This window comes from Gadus macrocephalus, chromosome 9 (genome assembly GCF_031168955.1).
Source record: "Gadus macrocephalus chromosome 9, ASM3116895v1".
Lineage (NCBI taxonomy): Eukaryota > Metazoa > Chordata > Actinopteri > Gadiformes > Gadidae > Gadus > Gadus macrocephalus.
This window is the reverse complement of record NC_082390.1, coordinates 4,014,763-4,035,627: the sequence shown is the minus strand read 5'-3', so window position 1 is coordinate 4,035,627 and position 20,865 is coordinate 4,014,763. Positions and strand designations below refer to the sequence as shown.

General features: G+C 45.7%; 2 protein-coding genes across 2 annotated transcripts in view; one reads left to right on the top strand and one right to left on the bottom strand.

Annotated features, from left to right (window-relative positions):
- sin3aa (SIN3 transcription regulator family member Aa) overlaps nt 1–20,865 on the top strand; it is a 533,056-nt gene that overhangs the window by 75,140 nt on the left and 437,051 nt on the right. The window lies entirely within an intron of this gene.
- The window catches only part of lingo1a (leucine rich repeat and Ig domain containing 1a), a 95,232-nt gene continuing 84,190 nt past the window's right edge, over nt 9,824–20,865 (bottom strand). Inside the window, exon 3 of the mRNA XM_060060283.1 lies at nt 9,824–14,130. Coding sequence (XP_059916266.1) covers nt 12,268–14,118 — 1,851 coding nt within the window. The 5' untranslated portion in view covers nt 14,119–14,130 and the 3' untranslated portion in view covers nt 9,824–12,267. The remainder of the gene's footprint in view (nt 14,131–20,865) is intronic.

Below are 20,865 nucleotides of genomic sequence, written 5' to 3'. Positions count from 1 at the left end.
AATGATGACATCGATTCCCTAAATGTTGAGTTCGCTATCGCAATAACTCGGCTAAAATGTGCTTCTGCGGCTAGCCCTTTTTCTTTTTTCCTACGTCCCTGCTTGTAACCTAGCCTCTGGGGGAGAGAAGGACTTGCCGTTTGACAACTGTAATGGATGATAGAAGGCTACGTGCGCGACCCTGCATCGGCCTCAGACCTAATGCGTTTACCTTGCTCCGATTGCTTTAAAATTGAACTTACACAACGACGGGTCTAATCGCACCGTCCCCAGGAGCCGCCTGTGAGTCATTATCTTAAGAAAGTTTAATTATCTGTAATGGCAAAGCCAAGGTCTGTGCGTCTATTATGAAGCGAGGTCCATTCTTCATAAATGCTCTGCGGTGTTGCGTGTGGAGAGAGCGGGTGTCGTCTCCGGAGTTCATGAAGGCCGTTTGTCATTAAAAAGTGAGATCTAAATACAGGGACAAGGGTTACTCACACAGATGGAATCAGTAATCAGTATACGGAGGGTATTTTGGTCTCATTAAAGAGACATAATTGTTTTTGACCAACGGTAATTAAGTGGAGAACTATAGTAATGTACACAGCTTGAGTGTTGTAATTACTTTCCATTGCAAATGACAGCAGAAGTTTGTTAATAAGTTCTAGTAGAAGTATTACTACTACTAGTAGTAAATATTTGACGTCCCCCGGGGGAGTTTAGATGGCAGCAGACAAGGTAATTAGGGTTAGAGAGTAAGACGACAAGACAAGTCATACAAATGAATAAACCAAACGACAGAACCACTTACTTAATAGAACTATAAAAAGAGATACATACATAATGAAACAAAATGTTTAAAAATAAATAACATATATTATGAAAGACAATACATTTTAACGTATCAATTAAAAATGCAATTCAAATCCTTATCCGACAAGATGCGGGAGACACCAACACGGTGGACGTCTGCAGATGTCCAAGTAATTCGTCGAAACGAAACTAAGTGACGATTCTGTCTCTGTCCCCCTTGCTGTGCACCCATTGCAACCAGGCGCTTTAAAAACAACAAAAAAAAAAGGTGGTGGTACCCCACCTTTTTCTGAGGATGACCGTGGAGGAGGACCCGGTGTCGTTGGACCACGTGGCTGTGGCACGGTACCGAGGTGACGGCAGGCCGTGAGGTGGTGGAGCCGAGGGCCAGCACAGCTCTCTCCCCTGGCTGACCTGGCCGCTGTCCAAGGTGCTGAAGCCCGACAGCTTATCCCCGGAGGGGAGGCTCCGGTTCAGCCCGGGAGGCTCTCTGAAGCACAGCGGCGCCGTGCCCACTCTACGCCCGGGGGCCCTGTCTATGGGTTCAAGGAAGTCGAGGTTATTTATTAATGATTACTAACGACTTCATTATTTACTCATTATATGTGCTTTATAGGGATGTGATGAGGTCTAATCTGTGTATTGTTTTCCACATACTGTGATCGCCGCCGTTGCCATTTGTTATTTTGCAATTTTTTATATATTTGTTTATTTTAATTTTTTCCTTTTAATGTAGTGTAGCTTTTTGTTTAGTTTGTCTTCAATTATTTGCCTGGCTTGTTAAGTCCCCATGTTAATTGTTGACATTTTCTATGTCCAGATGTGAATCAGCCATGATTTTTGTTAAACTCACCCACTCTCTCAATGTAGACGTGTTCTGAAATTGGGCAGTTGCCGATCATTGGACATCCGTTGTATTCCAAACAAGTATTTTGCAGCTCCAATAGCTGTACCTTTGTTTTGTACAACCCAGGTAAGTTGAACAAAGTGCCCTGGCTAGCTTTCTCCAACAGTGCGAACAAACAAACAAATCGACGAGTTTTGATTCTGTGTTTACACTCACTGCTCATGCTCACAGACAGAGAGACTGATGCATGCGGTTAGTATTATGTTCAAAGACAGTGTCTGCGTTAAAAGCAGTCTGATAGTTCTGTATTCTGGTTACACAAGCATCATGGCCAATTTGCATCTGGACAATGTAAACGATAAACCTGGCCAAATCCTTGAACTGTTTATTATTGTATTATTATATACACCCTTTAATCCTTGTTGTACCTGGGCATCACTTGTTCTTACCTAGGCTAATCACAGGATGCTGCCTTTGTAATGTGTAATGTGTTACCTGTCCTGAAAAACCCAATAAACCGATTAAGAGGAAGGATTTTCTCTTTAATTTATTTAGCAGCCACTTTCATCCAGAGCGACAGGTCATTCATTAAGGAGCAGGTAGGGGTTAGGCGTCTTGCTCAAGGATCCTAGCGGGCTTTGTAACGTTGGCCTGGTTTGTACACGTGAGGCCGTAGGTTCCCTTATAGGAGCTCCTTCCCCCTGAAACATCTGCCGAGCGCTGAGCTGCGTTCCCCTCATCCGGTCCAGGCTTGGCCCGTCTGGATACACCGCACGCCACCGTCGAGTGCTAAGGTACTGGATATCTACCGAGGTGTCATATGTTCCGTCTGTGGCAGGCACGTGGCATGAACCACCCCCTCCCCTCCCCCGCACACTCTCCACCGAGCCCATCGAGCACCCCTGTCCCACATTTCTTGCGGAGACAGATATCTCATCTCCCTTCTCAACCTCTCCTTGCTCTCCCCGTCTCTCGCTCCATCTACCCCTCTGCAAGACGAGGACCTGCCAGAAGACACTAGGTTTGAATAGAAACTTTGACTTCTACGTATCTTATAGTAGTACCTACAAAAGAGTGGTCCTCAGATGAAACGGGAATGAATGATTGTTATAGATATAAAGCCTAAACTATTCAAATAAATGTGGAGTGGATAAGAGCAATTCACAGGTAAAAGACTTGCAGTTTTTACCACCCTTTAGGCCCACTCTCGTTCACCTATCATGCTCCCATGAAGCCTCACTTTTTCTCAACGCTGCCCCCGGTGGAAAGAAGGGCACTGCACTTCAGTCTTGAGGATTTTGAATGCTTTCCTTCCTGATAAAATAAATAATTTGGATTTCCATCCTCAGCTTGTAACTCATCTACAAATCTACATCTACAAAGAGCAAAAACAAAGTGAAAACGTTTGAACGGCTGTGCACTATTGTAATATGTAATAAGTTCACAATACAAATTGAGAATACTGCCGAGTAGGTGGCACATATTCAACCTACTCTTGGCATTCAACACTAAAAGAAGACAAACAAAACATTTGCATCACTGCTCAGTCAAGCGAATGAGCTTGACTGAGCAATCTTACATAGAAGATATACACGGCGGTTCGATGCCTTCTTTACAAAGATATGCAAAACGAGGCGATGTGGTAGATCCATGTGACAGAACCTGTGTTGTTGCAGCCCAACACATTGTGTTCTCTTTAACACAAGGTGCGCAAAAACGTTGGCTATGCAAAAATGATTGAAAAAGGAACATTCGTTCTTTAGCGGGTTCATTCTCTACCTGCCACGGACTTACCTCGACTTATCTTATAGAAGTCGAAGAGAACACAATCATGGAAAAGGGGGGAAAGTAATGAAAGAAAAATAAAATTCATGTTATTCAAAGAGGTGAAGCTGGTTGGGTGTATGTTCAGCAAGCAGAACCAAACTGCCCAGGTTGCCTTTGTGTACCACTTTCATTGGTTTCTGCACCACCATTCAGGCCTCACTATAGAGAACGTGAATGGTCATTTGGGGTAAAAGGTTTCCTTAGAGGTACAAAGACCCGAGGACATCCAATTCAGGAACAGGAGTCCGGGTTTTGGTTTCTTTACTGAAACCGTCTTCCTACTCTGCATCACAATGATTTCCATTTCCTCCAAAGGTCACGAGGTAGGGTATATTATACAGTATCCACTGATTTCTTTTCTGCTTCTTGTCTTGCTGTGAGTCAACGTTGCATGACCAAAGTTAACTCTTTTAGGTTCAATAGAAACATCCAAGTATTTACTTCTTCTGAAATAACTTTGCCACCTCAAAACTGCTCAGAGGCCTAATGCACTTGGAAGAAATAATTTATACTTTCTTTCTAAGCACAAGGAGCATAACAACATGAGATAATTAAGGCAGCAATATCTTGTAGCTTGAAATAAAAACCACCATCAAAAGAGAAATGTGCAATTATATATGAACGGATAAATCGAGGTCAAGCCATGTCCGTAGTGTTTTACCTAATAAGGACGGAACATTACTCTGACCGTAATTGCTGTCACCCACAACAACACATCATCATTAGCAGGGTGAAACAAACCCAGCTCTGTCACTGGGAATTTAACCCTCAAATTATGCTACACAATGATAGGAAGAGCCGCCTTAGAAGGATACAAAGGCGATGTTGGCAGTAGGAACATTGCATCCTGAGGTCAGTTTAGATTAAATCTGGGAGGAAGCCACCCTACTGCGTTATAGCAGCACTTCTGGGGGAACAAGGCCCAAAGCTTGGGCTGGGAACCAACAACTGAATGGGGCGGAGTCACACCTTCCTTCCTGATTCGTTACGGATATGTATATTCAACCGAAGAGAAACTTATTTGTGAAAGGGGATGAAGACTTTCAGAAGGGGATTTTAATAAGCGTATTTAAACAGTGGCCAAGTGTCCATTGTGTTCATTTGAAACCTCTACAAACACTTTTTTATAGTTTAGTAATGCTGGCCTAGTTTGTGTACACTGTTAATAGCCAATCTTCCGCTTACAATCCCCCGCCTTCAGCAACTTGATTGTTGCACGGAGTGAAAAAATAACAAAAACAAAGTAAAAGACGCCCAGTTCACCCAGATTTGAGCTTGTCGCCTGTTAGACTTTCGATTTGGGGGACTAGTTTAGATGAGGACCCTCATTCAACTGTGTGTTTGGCAAGGAAGACACCGCTCCCTGAAGCGCAAGGTCTTTCCATGTTATTGTACAATCCAACAAACAACCCTATTATTAATTCATTTTCACAAACGTCTTCCTCCATTTCATGGAAGCATTACAGGGGAAGAATTTCCTCGCCTCCTTTTTTGATAGCTTTTTTAAAATAATGGGAAGCAGAGAAAAGAAGGGGAAGAATAATCGTGCTCGTCTTAATAGCATCTGCAGTGGTGATGGATGTTGTGCGAGGGCCCAAACAGCTTAGGCTGTGCAATACACATACAGCTGTGTGGTGCCATGCCTGCCTTTGTACAGCTCATCTCATGGCCCTCAGTCAAATAATGAAAGTCAGTGTGAGGCTTTCACATTGTTTTTTTTTTTTTAACCATCCACTTTAGACACTGGGGGATTTGAGTCTCAGACTAGCAGTACATGTCAATTGATCAAAGTCAAATTTTCGCAATGGTAAGCTGGTGTAAGGCACCCTTAAGTCACCGCAATCCACGAGTCTACCTTGTTGGACTGTGAATTACGTGTGTGGGCGCTTTTGCTCCATTTCAATGTGCAATGGGTTTACTCAATGTTCCGTCATCTATATATTAAGTATAGTATAAATCTACGCCAACAATTGTGGTTCCCAGAAGTATACATTGAACAAACCTCTTCCTGCTTGCATACAACCTTGAGCGAGCTGACCTACATGCTCCTTCATGAAATTAACTTCAAGTTGCATAGGATAAAGGGTAATAATAGTAATAGCTTATTGATCATTTTGGCTACTTACCATGAACGTATGCTTCTAATTGCAGTCAAACTGGGCGGATGAGTGAGGCTGATTTGAAAAACGTGCCCATGATTGGCAGCAGCTGTGTTAGGGTAGTCTTAATTGGCTGCAGTAATAGTAGCATTTAGCATTGCTTCTCTCAACTCTCTGGACTAAGCTCTAATATGTACAATGATGTGATAGTTACTGCCTCAGCTTCCTTTGCTTCGGATTTGAGATTAAAACCATGTGCCTAAGAGTTTCATGCTTACGCTGAAATAGTGAGGGGGCAGGATAATGGAGTTGGAAAGGTGGTTCTTCACCCAGCCAAAAAGTGCTGGGTTCGGCCCCTAAGGCATTTCTAAAAACGAAGAGCAGCAAGTTCAGACTTGCTTACATGGTAGTTCTGAATTGGCGAGTTGGTTTGGTGGTTGCGAAGTGCATTCTGGGTAACTTGGCTGTCACGAGTCCGCACAAGTCACCTCTCAATGTATCCTTGTTAAATTGAATTTACCACTGGACGTGGCTAGATGCAGACTTTTGAATGGAACAATCCTTGGGCTGCGACTGATGACGTCTCACTGGTCTACAAGAAGACAAGTACAGAAAAGAATGCCGATTGAATAAGGGCTCTAGTGTCTACACTTTCTGCCTACCTGTAGCCGTCCAGCACCAGATGCCCAAATCAGGGGTCTGAATTCTTTTTGGGGGGGTTGCTTTGGACAAAGGCTTATTTTTCCCTTTGCTTTTGGATATTTATTTATTTGGGCATTTTGAGTTTCCTTGACTCTGAACAGCTGTTCTGTATGCAAGAGGCGAGAAAACATCCAAGAAACCGCAGAATGTGGAGTCTGTTTAGTGGTTTATTAAAATTAAGCGGAATAAACAAAGTGTGAAACAAAAGCTGAACTGTGGACGAATGCTCAGACGTCTGAGACTTGCTGAAGGTATCGCTGCTGAATACATTTCACCTCTGTTGCTTTATCAGGACTGATAGTCACCTGGAACATATCAGTGTTAAGGACCGCTATTGATTATGGTTCTTTTCTCCTTCTCAGGGACTGCAATACACCTTGGTTAGTTGACTCCCAAGCCAATCAATGCCAATTGATCAATTAGCTGGCGGACTGAATGGACTAATCACCCCCAGGCCCAAGGAATTAAATGACCTTGGGGGATTAGTGCTTCGATTGCTGATTAACATAAACACACTGTAGTTGTTTTTCTTCACTCTTCACACCCTCTGTTGGACCCGTGTAGCATTTTTTTTAAGATGGATTTGAATGAAAGCTCAACAGTGTTGAATTGTGTTATCTTCTTTGCAGCTTTCCTCTAAGCATTCATGTTAATGTGTCACAGTTTACAAAAGCCATGTCGTTTCCCGATAAATAACATGTTAACTTGTGTTGATGGTTAGATAACAGATAAAAACTCCTACAGGGAAGATTATCATTGGATGTCATATCGACGAGATATATGCCATGTTTTGTCTTTCACTGAAAGAGAAGGCGGCGGCATTTAAAGTATCACATTTTTGTCTCAGTGACTAAACACAGATTTCAATTTTTCAAACAGATAACAAGACAAACCGTCTCCGTGAAATACGTATAGGCGGCAAGCAGAACCACTCCATGTGGAAATAGATGGGGAAGGTAATGGGAAATGAAAGCCATACTTACCAGCCACCATTTCCTAACAATGCCTGGAAATGAGAGCGTGGCTCTGGTTCTACTGCCTTCATCAGATCCCGATATCTGTCTTGCATTAGCACCTCTCCCGGAAGCTCTGCAGAATATCCGCTAACGGCTGTCCTTGAGCCAAGTAGGGTAAGGGCAAGTCATTCGAATTGTGCTAATACGCAACAGGCCCCTACAATTATTCCAGTCTGGCATATTTAGGCCTCTCTGTTACCCAAAACAATGGGCGGTTGTAAACTAATTAATCAAATAAATAAGCTCCTTAGGTTAATTACCCAACTCACCTTGAGAAGAACATGCATGTCGTCATTGAGGTGTAAAATGTGCATGTCACGCATCGCCCTTCAGCCTCGAGCCCGACGGTCAAACATCTAAAAATGGTTTACGTGTTTGTCGAGTTGTAGCATTTTTTCCCCCGAATGGCAAACTCATGACTCTTTCATTAGTCTCTTCAATAAATAAGAAGGTTAAATAGAGCTGCCCATCGAGAGAGAGAGAGGCTGTGGCATATGGCCCGGGCAAAAACGAGAGTCCCGAGATTGCCTTTTTGGACAGTTTCCTGGCAAACATGCGATAGCCGCGGAGCTTGCCAAGAGTGCGGAAGAGGAGAAAGCCAGTCAAAGGCGGTTAAGTGTAGGGTATCTGATAACTTTAGCGCCAGCGGTTGGGGCTGAAGGGGGAATTGCGTATTCCAGAGATACCTTCAGAATATAAACTAGGGAGGTCTCCTAGAAATGCTAATACATGGATACATGTGAGCATTCAATGTTGATTCAATAGATAGGGGCTGGGGATTCACAAACAGTAGCTCAACGAGTAGCGAATGATTTGGTACAGAATTTCGACTAACATCAAGTCAATGGTAGATTATATACAAGGTTAAAAGGAGGGTAGGACTATTGATGTGTGTATTATCAACGTAATTAGGAATCTTATTTGAACAAATTTATCTAAATAGGTTTGTGTGATTTGTGTGCTTTTAAATGCTTCAAATGTACTCTTGTATATTTTGCCTTGAGTTATTGCATTTAATAGGCTAAAGTAATACATGTATGCAGGCTTGGATAACAGCTTCTTTTAGGTTATTTTATTTACCTTATTGTTATACTTGTTTTTTTAGCTATAATGCTTTTATCGACTTTATGTTAGTTCAAGAAAAATTGGTACAGGAAGTGAACATTATGTAGTTATTAAATACATACTTCCCACTATCATCAAATTATGACGGAATATATATTATAAATCAATTATTTAATGGGATATTTACATTTTGGTTTGAATTATTTTGATTAATAATTATCGGTAGGCTTCAAAATGTATTATTGTAATATATTGCCTGGTAAGATTTGTATACACTGCTGTTAATAATAAATGATTGTCAGAGATAATCTTAAAATAGCTTACTGTTAATCTTGATATTTGCATTTGAACATGTGATTTAAATGATACAATTTCCATCAAGCCTTACTCTTGAAACGAGGTTTCATGTTTCAAGAGAGGACCATAACCTAAGCACCAATTACAGAAGCTTCAGTATTCAGCTGTAAAGCGATAAGTGTACTCTGGGAACAGGATAGGGTCAACAAAGGAATTGGTTTGGGTCAATAGTGTATACACACCAGGTGAGCAGGCTAATAGCGGCTAATAGGATAAGCCTTATACACAGAAGAAACTGACATCTCCAGTGTAAACATTATCCATTTTGAACAAAAAATAATGGAAATAGTGTTTGAGAGAATCTGTAGGTCGCGCACCGGTAGCATGGAGTATGCTAATGTAACCAACCATAGCCGCTCCAGAGAGTGTATTCTTATCATCCGCACATTAGCTGCTGCATGATGGAATGCCTTACAAACCCTACATCAACGTCTTAAGTTTGATTTCAACAATCCTGGGGATCCATCAGCACAGACGTTGACCTAAAAAAAAAATCAGGCATAACTTCGATGTGAGGAATGAAAACAATGGATTTTCCATCATTCCCAAGGCAGACCCGAGACTAGCATTTCTCTTCTTCTATTTCTTCTGTGTGTTTTCAAGTGAGAAGATAAACGAGCGTTCTTTGATACAGCTTGAGGGAAGGGAGAAAAAAAATACTGTCAAGACGTCCCCCTGGATTGCTATCCGAGAGTGGAGATGTAAAATAAAAGCAACGAGACGGAGCTCCAAACAGAATGCTCGCTAGGCTATGCGTTATGAAAGTGTGCTATTCTCGTCATATCCCTGGTCATTTCCCAGTAACCTTCAAAAAAAAGGGTTACCCAATTTGTTCATGTTCCTCCAAGAAATCGGGCCAAGCCTGTTACTAAGCAAGTCTTTTCTGAATTCTAATATTCACAAAAGGGATATTTTACATAACCATATGAATATACAAGATTGCAAACTGCAATGGTAATCTCTCTATCAAAGTGACCTGCTAAGAATGGTGTAAGTGAGCAGGTTATTTTATGTACGCAATTTAAAATGTTATTTCTGGGACATTTTAAGTATCAATTAATAATTTTCTTTCTTACACATTTTTTAGTTCAAAATCAAGATACAAAGATTGTGTCTTTTAAAAAAAACTCCATAGATTGTTTAATACAACATACCATATTGTCAACAAGTCAACATCAACAAAATTTTGTTAATTAAAAAAAAGAAAATCTGCATATTACTTTATTGCACAGAACAATTTGAAGGTATTTTTTTTCCATAGAATTATTTTTTTATATATATATCTTTTTGTAAAAAGTTGGCTTTGACTACATAGTTCACATAGTCAAGGGTCAAAGGAAAAACGAGAAATAAAAAAAAGCAACAGGGGAAAAGACGGAAAAAAACAAAAAACAACAAAAAAATCAATCCCCAGTATGTTCCTGGACAGTGAGGGGCTGGGTACAGTAGCCACAGTAGGAACAAAGGGAGCATCCGTAATCAGCAAAAGGGAGAACCATAAGCCATAATCACTGTATTTTTTTTCATTTCTTCATTCCCTCTTTTTTTTTTTTCCGGTCCTTTCTGCAAAACAGATTACCCCAGGGCTGTACGAGAGCGCTTCACGATGGCTGAAACCATCTGTGTCACTTCATCCTTCAGCATGTATCACAAAGTCCATACTTCCGGGGAATCGCAGATCATTATTGGTGACGTTTCGGTCTGTAATGTCATCCCTCCTGAATGACTACGGTCGTCTCCTCGCACACATGGACACAAAGCCCAGCCGTCCACAATGTGTGCGCTTTTTAAAAAAAGGTAAATCTTGTGATTTTTTTTATATGCAAGGACTGTTGGTTCGCAGGAAATTCTGCAGTTGTTTGTTGTATGTTGTATCTCCACAAAAAAACACCATGGGGGTAAGTGCTGTGTGCCAAACCTGTAGCTCGTCTTCAAAGTGAATTTCCACGGGTTTGATCAGGGGTATGTAACGGGGGAGGTGTAATGAATTTATTGATTCAAACCCAAAACAATATTACAGCTATGACCACCAATGAAAGAAATACTGCAAGTTGCTGAGCACATCGCAAGTTGTGTTTGTAATACCATTACATAAGGTTTGCTAACATGCAGGTTTAAATGGTCCAATGTTTAAGCGGATGCTAGATGAAAGTGCTTTGCCTAAGTTTTTTTGTATTATGTGTGAGTGCTACTCGAGGTTCCACACGATAGGTGTGTGGGTACAGCAGCTGCTCTTCACATCACACTCCATCAACTGTTCCTATTGTCAATTAAATGATTGGTTTGGGGCGCCAAAAGGGATAATCGAATATTGAATTGAAATGTTATGTTATTGGCTGACCGATAAACATGGGTCATACTTTATACTTTATTTTGTCATGACAGTCTTCAAAACACAGATGAGGCATTAGGTAATTCTGTCATGTTGACCGAGCCATGAACTCATATTGTTGTACATAGCATTCATTCCTTACATACATAATATACTAACACATCACCAAAGAATTTGCCAGGCTGTAAAATAAGCCATTCATTTAGATTAGTATATTATGTTTTTGTGTTAGTGGAGTAAGTGCTAGTGGTTTGGCATCCATGTGTTAGTAGTGTACTTTTACAGTATACGTAAAACAATTACAGAATTGGTTCATTCCTCCGTTTACATGTGGAAGAACATTCATGCATTGCTTAAGTGTTTTGAAGCATCAAATCGGGTATTAAATTATTGTCAATGGAACCATTATGAAAATGTAGACAAAAAGATTGATGACTTAAGAAAGAAGAGAATCTTGCTATATTCTAATAACTAGTATTGGCCAACGCATGTTAAAATTCAGGGCAGCAGTAAAAAAAGTCTCATTGAGGCGAAGGTAAATACTCTGCAGAGCACTTTTTTGATTTCCTCAATTGTTAATATTTGTGAAATGCAATCAGAATACAAAAATAAAATCAGACCAACACTCACGTAGACGGCAATTAAAATGAAATCATTTTTTTATCTACTGATTGTATGAAGTTGCAGCAAGTATTACATTATGTAAAGGTATGAACAATAATATTGCAATGTGCTCACCAACCTTAATATTTCTTCCTTTCACTTTATGCAACCATTGCCTATTATTTTAGATAAAAGAATGCTAATTAAAATACAAACAGAAGCACACCAATGGCCTATAGATCATCTGCATTCTATTTTATTTCCTTCTATCATTATATATATATATATATATATATATATACACATATATATATATATATACTGTATATGCAATGAATCCCCAGATATTATCTGCTTACCACAAAAATGACCTTCAAGCCAGGCCTAGAAATCCAAAAAACCCACTACCATCCTCCACGCCAGATTCACCTTCACTTAAAAGCCAAGAAAGGTCCTCCATTGATGTGTTTTAGTCAGAAAAAAACCAGACTCCTTTATGTTAACAGACCAGGTTCCACAGGTTCATAGGAGAGGCAACCAAAAAGTCTTAGCAATAGTCTTTCCGTTGTTAATCTTTTTTCATAATGTTCAACAGTTCATTGGCTCGTCCACGCCTGCCTTTCCTTAGATCATTTTCATGTTAAATTTACGGGGAGCGTCCGCAGTGTTGCTGCTGCTAATCCCAGCGTCTGACTTACGGGGTACGTACTCGATCTCAATGTTGTGCTTGGTGTTCCCCTTGCCTCGACTCCACAGGAAGAGCAGCACCAGGCAGAAGAGCACCACGCCGAGGAACGATATGAAGCCCATCGTGGTCGCGATGATCAGAGTCTTGATGTCGAAGGGGAACGGGGCGTTGGCCCGCGTGCCGTTGGTGCTGTTTTCCGTGGGCTGGTTGAACATGAAGGCGAGGGTCTTGTTGGGCTGGTGGGGCCAGTCGGGCGAATAGCTGTGTATGTGGAGGTGGGCCGGGGACGTGTCGTTCCCGCCCGCGTTGCTGGCCACGCACACGTAGGTGCCGTTGTCCTGGACCTGGGCGTAGCGAACCTCCAGCGTGCCGTCTGGCAGCACGGAGAGCCTCCCGATGGTCTTGGTGGTGATGTACTTCTTCTGCGGGGAGAGCCACATGATCAGGGGCGCGGGGTCCCCGTCCGCCTGGCAGGTGAAGTGGACGATGGCCCCCTCGTCCACGAACTTCTGCTGGGCTTTGCGGTCCCTGATCCGGGACCTGCGGCACGTGAAGTAGTTGGGCTTCAGCACGTCGGGGAAGTCCTTGAACTCCTTGCCCTGGACGAACTCCGGGGAGGCGCAGGTGGGCTGCTGCTTGTTGAAGTTCAGCCTCCACCGCCTCCGGAACACCCACAGCAGGCGGCAGTCGCAGGCCAGCGGGTTGTCGTAGAGCGCCAGGGTCTCCAGGTTCCCCACCGAGTGGAACGCGGACTCCTCCAGCGTGCTGAGGGAGTTCCCGGACACGTTGAGGATCTTCAGGTAGTTGAGGCCGCGGAAGGAGTAGGGCTCGATCATCGCCAGCCTGCCTCCGACCAGGTGGAACTCCTGCAGGCGGAGGAGATCGTGGAGCTTATTCCCCTCGATGGTGTGGATGGGGTTGTACGACAGGTTGAGGAAGCGCAGGTAGACCAAGTGGCGCAGGGCCACGTAGGGGACGGTCGTGAGGTTTGCATTCCCGATGGTGAGCGAGGTGAGGTTTAATCCGTACAAGCAGTTCGGCGTCATAGTATCCAAGTAGGGCCAGTTGGCCATCTCCAGCACCTTGAGCCGGTACAGCCGCTTGAAGGAGTAATCCCGTATGACGTTGATGTTGAGGTGGCGCAGCCTGAACGTCACCAGGCTGTGCAGGTGGGTGAAGGCCTCCGTGGGCACCGACGACAGGTTGCACTTCTCCAGGCTCAGGTGCTCCAGGCTGCTGAGGCCGTGGAACGCCCGGTGCGAGATGAACACCAGGTCGTTGTCGCCCACCTCCAAGGAGCGCAGGCTGTACAGGTCCTGGAACATGTAGTCCAGCAGGATGACGATCTTGTTCTCGCTGATGTCCAGTGCGGTGAGGTTGCTCAGGCCCGTGAACACCCCGAGCTGGATCAGCTTCAGCTTGTTGCTGCGCAGGCCCAGTGTCCGCAGGCCGTACAGGTTGTTAAACGCCCCCGGCTCGATGGTGGAGATGGTGTTCTCGTTGAGCTCCAGGTGCTCCAGGCTGGGGAAGCCGGAGAACTCGTCCGGGTTGATGGTGCGGATGCGGTTCTTGCTGAGGTCCAGCAGCCGCGTCTCGGCGGGGATTCCCTCCGGAACCGACATGAGCTTCTTGCGGTGGCACAAGACGGCGCGCTCTTGGACGTTGCACTCGCAGCGGGACGGACAGCCCGTGGTGGAGCCAGACAGCACGGTGCCCAACATCAGGATCAGAATCTGCTGCCAGCACGCCACGTGGTAGCTGCGCCCGTTCGCACCCCTGGCCGCCATCTTGTTAGTTACCTGGGGAGACATAAAACATAAAAAAAAGGCTGAGTTGGGAAAAAATCTAAACTCCTGTCGTTGGTGTCCTTGGAGGGTTAGTCCCAGCTGTCTGAGGCAGTGAAGTGTTTTTTATGGTCTGTTTGTTTTCCGAAGCAATATTTGGAGTTACTATCACATCAAATATGGCAGCTGCAACAATTTACAGCGGTGAACACAAACGCTTTGCATTGGCTATCTATTATGCAGAGCGGTAGTCATTTGCATATCTTCATTATTTCGCCTGTGCGTTTGAGTGAGGGTGTGCATGCGTTTGTTGAGAGAAAAAAAAAAGAGAAATGCAATTCAGGATATCATTAATCTAAATATTGTATATGGCCTCTTTAACCGTCATTACACAGACTTCAATTAGAGGACGGCCACTGACTCTGGCAACTCTGCGTCACAGAGGTGAATGGCTCCGTTTAAACATAAGGGCGACGGCGGTCCCAGAGATTGATGTCAAAGCACATACAGTACATATACGAATATATATTTTATTCTGACAGGCTAAAGAACCCCCACATTACTGAGATGGTGTTACACTCCGCCTCATTCCGAGCTGTAGCCTGATGCCCGATTCCACGGCGAATCAAACGAGGGGGGTTTCGCCGGGCATCAGGGCCCAGATCAATCAGCCCGCACCGTCACCTTCATATGAAATGATGGTCTCTCAAAGGGGTGCCGGGGGACGAGCTGAATTAACCACATTTCTCACGAAGGCAATCCAATCCGCCGCATGTCGGGGAGACACACGCACACACACGCACACGCGCACACGCACACGCTCGCGCCACAAAGGACGACCACGTCTGCCCCGCCTGTCGCACGACAATAAAAGTTGCTCCTTCTACCCCTTTCATACATTTATTTCCCCCGCGTTATTTTCTCCGTCCATCCCGTCTTTGCTCATTCCCAGCCCCGGTGTGCCGCCGGACGGGGGTAAAGAACAGTAGGGGGGGGGGGGGGGGGGGCAACAGCTGGGGGACGCAATTAAAGATGGATTGTGGCCGGAGGTGATGTATGGGCGCTGCCTGACACCCGGCTTGGGCAATCTTTTACCATAACATATAGTCCATACGCTGGCAGGGAATTGGATGCGGAGAGATAGATACTGGCTTTAGCCGTGGAAGGAAACAAACCGTATTTAATCCTACACCCTACTGTCTCGGGCTCCGTTCTATTATCAATATAACTAACTGATGATTTTATCATCAGGGAGGCTGAGGATTCGTCCACAGAGTAATGGATGAAGAACGTTCCATTCCGCATTCCAGCTCAAATGGGGGTGGGGGTGGGGGGGATATTACTGCGAGGGGTTAGGGCGTTGGTTCCCCCCGCCGGGACATGTTAAGAACGTTCTTACTCATGCGGTATCGTTCTATCATGATTACGGTATAATATGTTTGGGTTACGACGGACAGGGTGAGCCACATAAACGTGGATTGCACCCAGAGAAATCGTTCGCAACAACCAGGAAATTAAAGAGGTTACAGAGCATGGGAGATAAGCAGGGAAAGAAGAATTATTCAAGTGGTTGTTTGAGGTGTCATTGTTTCTTTTTTATGCGTTTGATTGAACATGGCACTCAAATAAGCACTCAAATAAACCATTGCCAAATAAAAAAAAGTGTGAACACCAAATACATGCTTTACTACACATTCAATTTGACTAAAAAGTCCCTATCTACATTTGTAAAAAACAAGTATCAACATAGAGCCCCCACATTTTTACGAGTACTACTTCACTGTGTATTGCATTGTAGATAACACACCGTTGTTATTTTTTTATCTTTACCACCCAGTTTGTTTTGTGGCATGGCCTTGGAGGTAACACATTGTATTTTGCTGTAGTGGATTTAAAGGCCCATATTATTGGTGATGGACTGAGACTACAGGAAATGGAGTCAATGGTTACGCTTGGCAGTTAATTACAGGCCACGACTGATAAGTTTGGCCACGGAGCCAGACAGAATGCCACCAGATTCCTCAGCAAAGATGGAGCACTTTGTGCGTGTGTGTGTGTGTGTGTGTGTGCTAGTGAATGTGCGTGTGTGCGGTGCTGAATGTTTCTTTGTGTGTGAATGTGTGTCTGTGTGTGTGCTAATGTGTGTGTGTGTGTGTGTGTGTATGCGCGTGTGTGTGTGTGTGTGTGTGTGTGTGTGTGTGTGTGTGTGTGTGTGTGTGTGTGTGTGTGTGTGTGTGTGCGTGCGTGCGTGTGTGTGCAGTTACATTGTGTAAGTGTGTGTGCTTGTCAATGGGTGTGTGTCTGTGTGTGTACTTACATATGTTTGTATGCGTGTGTGTAATGACATGCATGTGTGCATGTTAGTGAATGTACATGCCAGTGAATGTCTGGGTTAATCAACGTGTGTGTGTGTGTGCGTGGGGGGGGGTGGGGGGGTGGGTTGGGTTCCTCCTTATCCTCCTCTTTTCATTGTGCTCCTCTGCGGTTGGGTGTGGCTGTGGTGATAACATCACTAATCAGGGGGACCCCCATCAGGGAGCCCAGCTGAGATGCTGAGACTGCTGACCAGGCAGGTGCCTGGGCCCCACGCGGTGAGCGCTGCGAAGGTCTCTCTATCGCCCTCTCCATCTTTCTCACTTTATTTCGCTCTCTTATTCCCTCGATTTGACCCTCTTTTCCCTCGCTCTGATTCTCCCTCCCACTCTATCGTTCTGTCTCCATCTCTCTCTCTCTCTCTCCATTCTACCCTCTCTCCTTTCTAATTCTCTCTGTCTGTCTGTCTCCATCTCTCTCTCTCTCTCTCTCTCTCTCTCTCTCTCTCTCTCTCTCTCTCTCTCTTTAAAAACGTCTTCCCTCTCTAATTCTCTCTGTCTGTCTCCATCTCTCTCTCCCTATCCCTCTCTTTAATAACCTCTCTCTGTCTCCATCTCTTTCTTGTGCTCTCTCTCCCCCTCTCGTTCTCTGAGATACCTAGCGATAAATTGAACGGTTGAGCTCCAGGTCTCTCCCCTTTTTCATCTCACTCGTCGTCTTCCTAAGAGTGTCTCCCTCCCTCTTATTATCTTTCTCAATCTCTCTCTCCCTCTCTTGTTAACTCTCTCCCTCTAATTCTCTTTCATCCTCCTCTCTCTCCATCCAACACCCTCTCTCTCTCAATCTTTCTCAATCTCTCTCCCACTCTCTCAATCGTCCTCTCTAATTCTTTTACTCAACATTTCTCCCTTTCGCTCTTAATCTAACTCTCTAATTCTCTTTCTCAATTTCTCTATCTGTCTGAGATGTCTCGGGATGAATGGAGGGGGGAGGGAGGGGGTGATTTCCGGGGGGGAGGGGGAGGTTACAACCAGCCTCCTTTCATCTCTCGCCCTCTGGTATGTGGCGCTATGACATATTGGTTATCGCCCGCTATGAAGCCGTTATGTCCAACTCCATTACGTTGACCACTGAAAACCCAATCAAGGAAATGATCGAGTTATAAACCCCTCCCCGCCCATTCTACTCACACATCATGCACGCCCGCACACACACGAACACACACACACACGCACACACACACACACACACACACACACACACACACACACACACACACACAGTCTGTAACTGTAACAAAGCGTCCTTAGACCCTTTTACTTCCCTTTTTATCAAGGGTCAGAAGAGCCTATGAAGTAATAACTCTGTGATAATGGTTTCATTTCATCAGTACGCATTAACTCATCTCTTTTTTTTTTAACCGAATCCTCCTAAAAATCACCGGTAGGGTGAGGCTGAAGTCCTGGTACCCTCCAAGCCCTCCCACAACGCCGCCTGAATAACTGGATTACACTCGGCTCAAGCGCCTAAATGTTCCGGGGGAAGAATCAGGAGACGAGAGGAGATACCACGAAAGGTATTACCATGAAAAACGGTATCCTTTGGTTCAACATTAACGGTCGCCCCCTCCCTTCTCTTAACGATGTGCTGTTATCGTTCCCTCGCAGGCACGCAGAGCTTAATGTGATTCCTCTCCTCAATCAGGGCTCCGGGAAGCGTCCGCCGGAAGATGGTTAATCGTCGGGGCCGAAATTAAGATCAGGTCGGCTTCTTCCGCAGCTGAACGGGAACAAGGCAGCGCTGCTCATTCAATTAGAACCCAATGGAGCCCAAACAGTAGCTGATTAGCTGACCGGCTGGCCAGGTGGCGATGCGTGCACAGTGGACACACACTTACGCACACACTTACGCACACATACAGTACAGTGTTAAGAGTGGCGCTGCTCAGTGTACTCAAACACAAGTTGTCTTAGAATATCGTGTCGTCTGAGCGTGTGCTGTTAGGTTGTGTGATTTGTAGCCTTTTATGCCACTTGTATTTGTTTGATTGTATCTGTGCGCCTTTATTGATCTGTATAATTTATTTATTACAATTTTGGCCTGCTGTGATCTCCCTTTCACCGACTGTTTTGTGTCGGCCAATGTTGCGTGAAGCCGTTTTTCGTCTTCCGTGTGAGACGTGAAACCCCAGGACGACGAGCTGCCGATCGCTCGGGGAATGCGGATCCTTTAATAAACCATCATCAACGTATTTATCTCGCGCCGGGAAGAATGATGTCCTCCTTACAGCATGATCCATGTTCTGAGAACGTTCAGGTGTAAGGGAGAGCATACGGGGGGGGGGGCTAAGAGGACTTATTCGCCACCCCCCGGCTTAATTTGACCCGTCACAAGAGATGAGTGGCGAGCCGCGTTGGAGCACTCTCTGCTTAACGACCTGTAAGCCGAAGGAGAAAGGGGGAGCGCCGCGATGCTATCTGCAGCGCGGCGCGTTCCACTACTTAGAGCTAGCGCCTAGGCCTCACTGCTTAGTCAGCTAGCAGGCTAATCCCGGTAGCTGCCCACCCACCTGCTCAAGAAACAGCCCCCCCGACCACCCCACCCCACCCCACCCACACACACACACACACACCACAAACCCCGACCACCCCACGCACGCACAAACACACACACATACCACAAACCCCGACCACCCCACGCACGCACAAACAGACGCACACACACCACAAACCCCGACCACCCCACGCACGCACAAACAGACGCACACACACCACAAACCCCGACCACCCCACGCACGCACAAACACACACACATACCTGAACACCCGACACGCACGCACAAACAGACGCACATACCTGAACACCCGACACACACACAAACAGACGCACATACCTGAACACCCGACACACACACACACACACACACACCACACACACACACACACACACACACACACACACACACACACACACACACACACACACACACACACACACACACACACACCTGACCACCCCACCCACCCCACACACACACGTGACCACCCCACACACACACATGCATGCCTGACCACCACACCCAGACACACACACACACACACGCACACACACACACTCTCTCCATCCCTGCTGTATGTTGTTTGGCCATGTATTTGCATGAATCTGATCGTTTGTTCTGGAGAAGTCGTGTCTGTGTCCGCCCACAAACCCCCCCCCCCCCCCCCCCCCCCCCCCTCCCCCGGGTCTCTGAACGATGACAAATCGTGAACAACTAAATGTTATCGTCGTTGATCGTTACTTTCTTTATATAAAACAAAAGATGCTCCTCCCCCCCCCCCCACCCGCCCCTCTCTTTTACTCCTACTTCATTCACCGCAAATCAATCCCTCGTCTTGGATGCACCGCGCTCACACATCCACTCGCTCTTCCTCACTGCGCTATAAAAGCATCAACCAACACCCTTCCGCTTCTTTTAAAAAACTCAATGCCTTATTTTCCAGCCCCCGCAGATAGACCAGTCTGCGAGCATTCCCTTCCGCCGTGACTCAAGGAGCAGGCGGCGGGGAGCGAGAGGGCCATGAAGAACCCGGGCCGGGGAATCGGAAGCATCGATGAAGCGCGGGAGGCAAATCCATATCGCACGGGGCATGAAGCGCTATGAAAAACAGGGACAGCGCCGCGGCTCAAATTACTCCCCTCGCCGTAGTGCCGCGTGGGCTGGGACGCGCTGGGGAAAGGTTACCCCCCCCCCCCCCCCCCCCCCCCCCGGTGTCATCGCGATACTAAGCCCCCCTGCTGGGAGGACCTCGTCGGGGGCCCGGCCTGTGAAATGGCATGGCTTAAATGTAATCCGACACCAGCCAGATGGGCGGATGAGCTCTGATGATCCGGGTGGGGGGGGTTTTTGGCAGTGGGTTGGGGTGGGGGGGCGAAGGAGATGGTCGGCGCTGCTACAAAGGTGGAGGATGCCGACAGTGGCCAGCTGTTTGTCCGGGGACCCGTCCGTCCCCCTAACGGCGCCACCCACCACCCGCCACCAACCTTACCCCCGACGGTCTCAAAAGTGTGCCACTGGACATGGAAGACACGGCGTAGTTCAGGAACTACGCCAGCGTGGTCGTAGAAGGGGCCCGTTCACACCCATGCCACCCCCCCCCCCCCCCCCCCCCCACACACACACATCAGGCCACGCTACATACTCAATGCACATAAACATTTATCTATAATCTATGAGGTGTGCATTCTTTTTGCGATGCTTGATCTTCTGCCCTGGTTAAAGAATGGATGGCTGATGGATCACCGATGTCTTTGTCCGGGGTACACAAGGCCTTGTTTACATCCTGTGTGACTTGTGTGTTTAAGATTGCGATAAGCTCTGAGGAAGCTCCTGAATATGTTCCAAGAACGTCATTTGTGAAGGGCTGAAAGAAAAAACTCT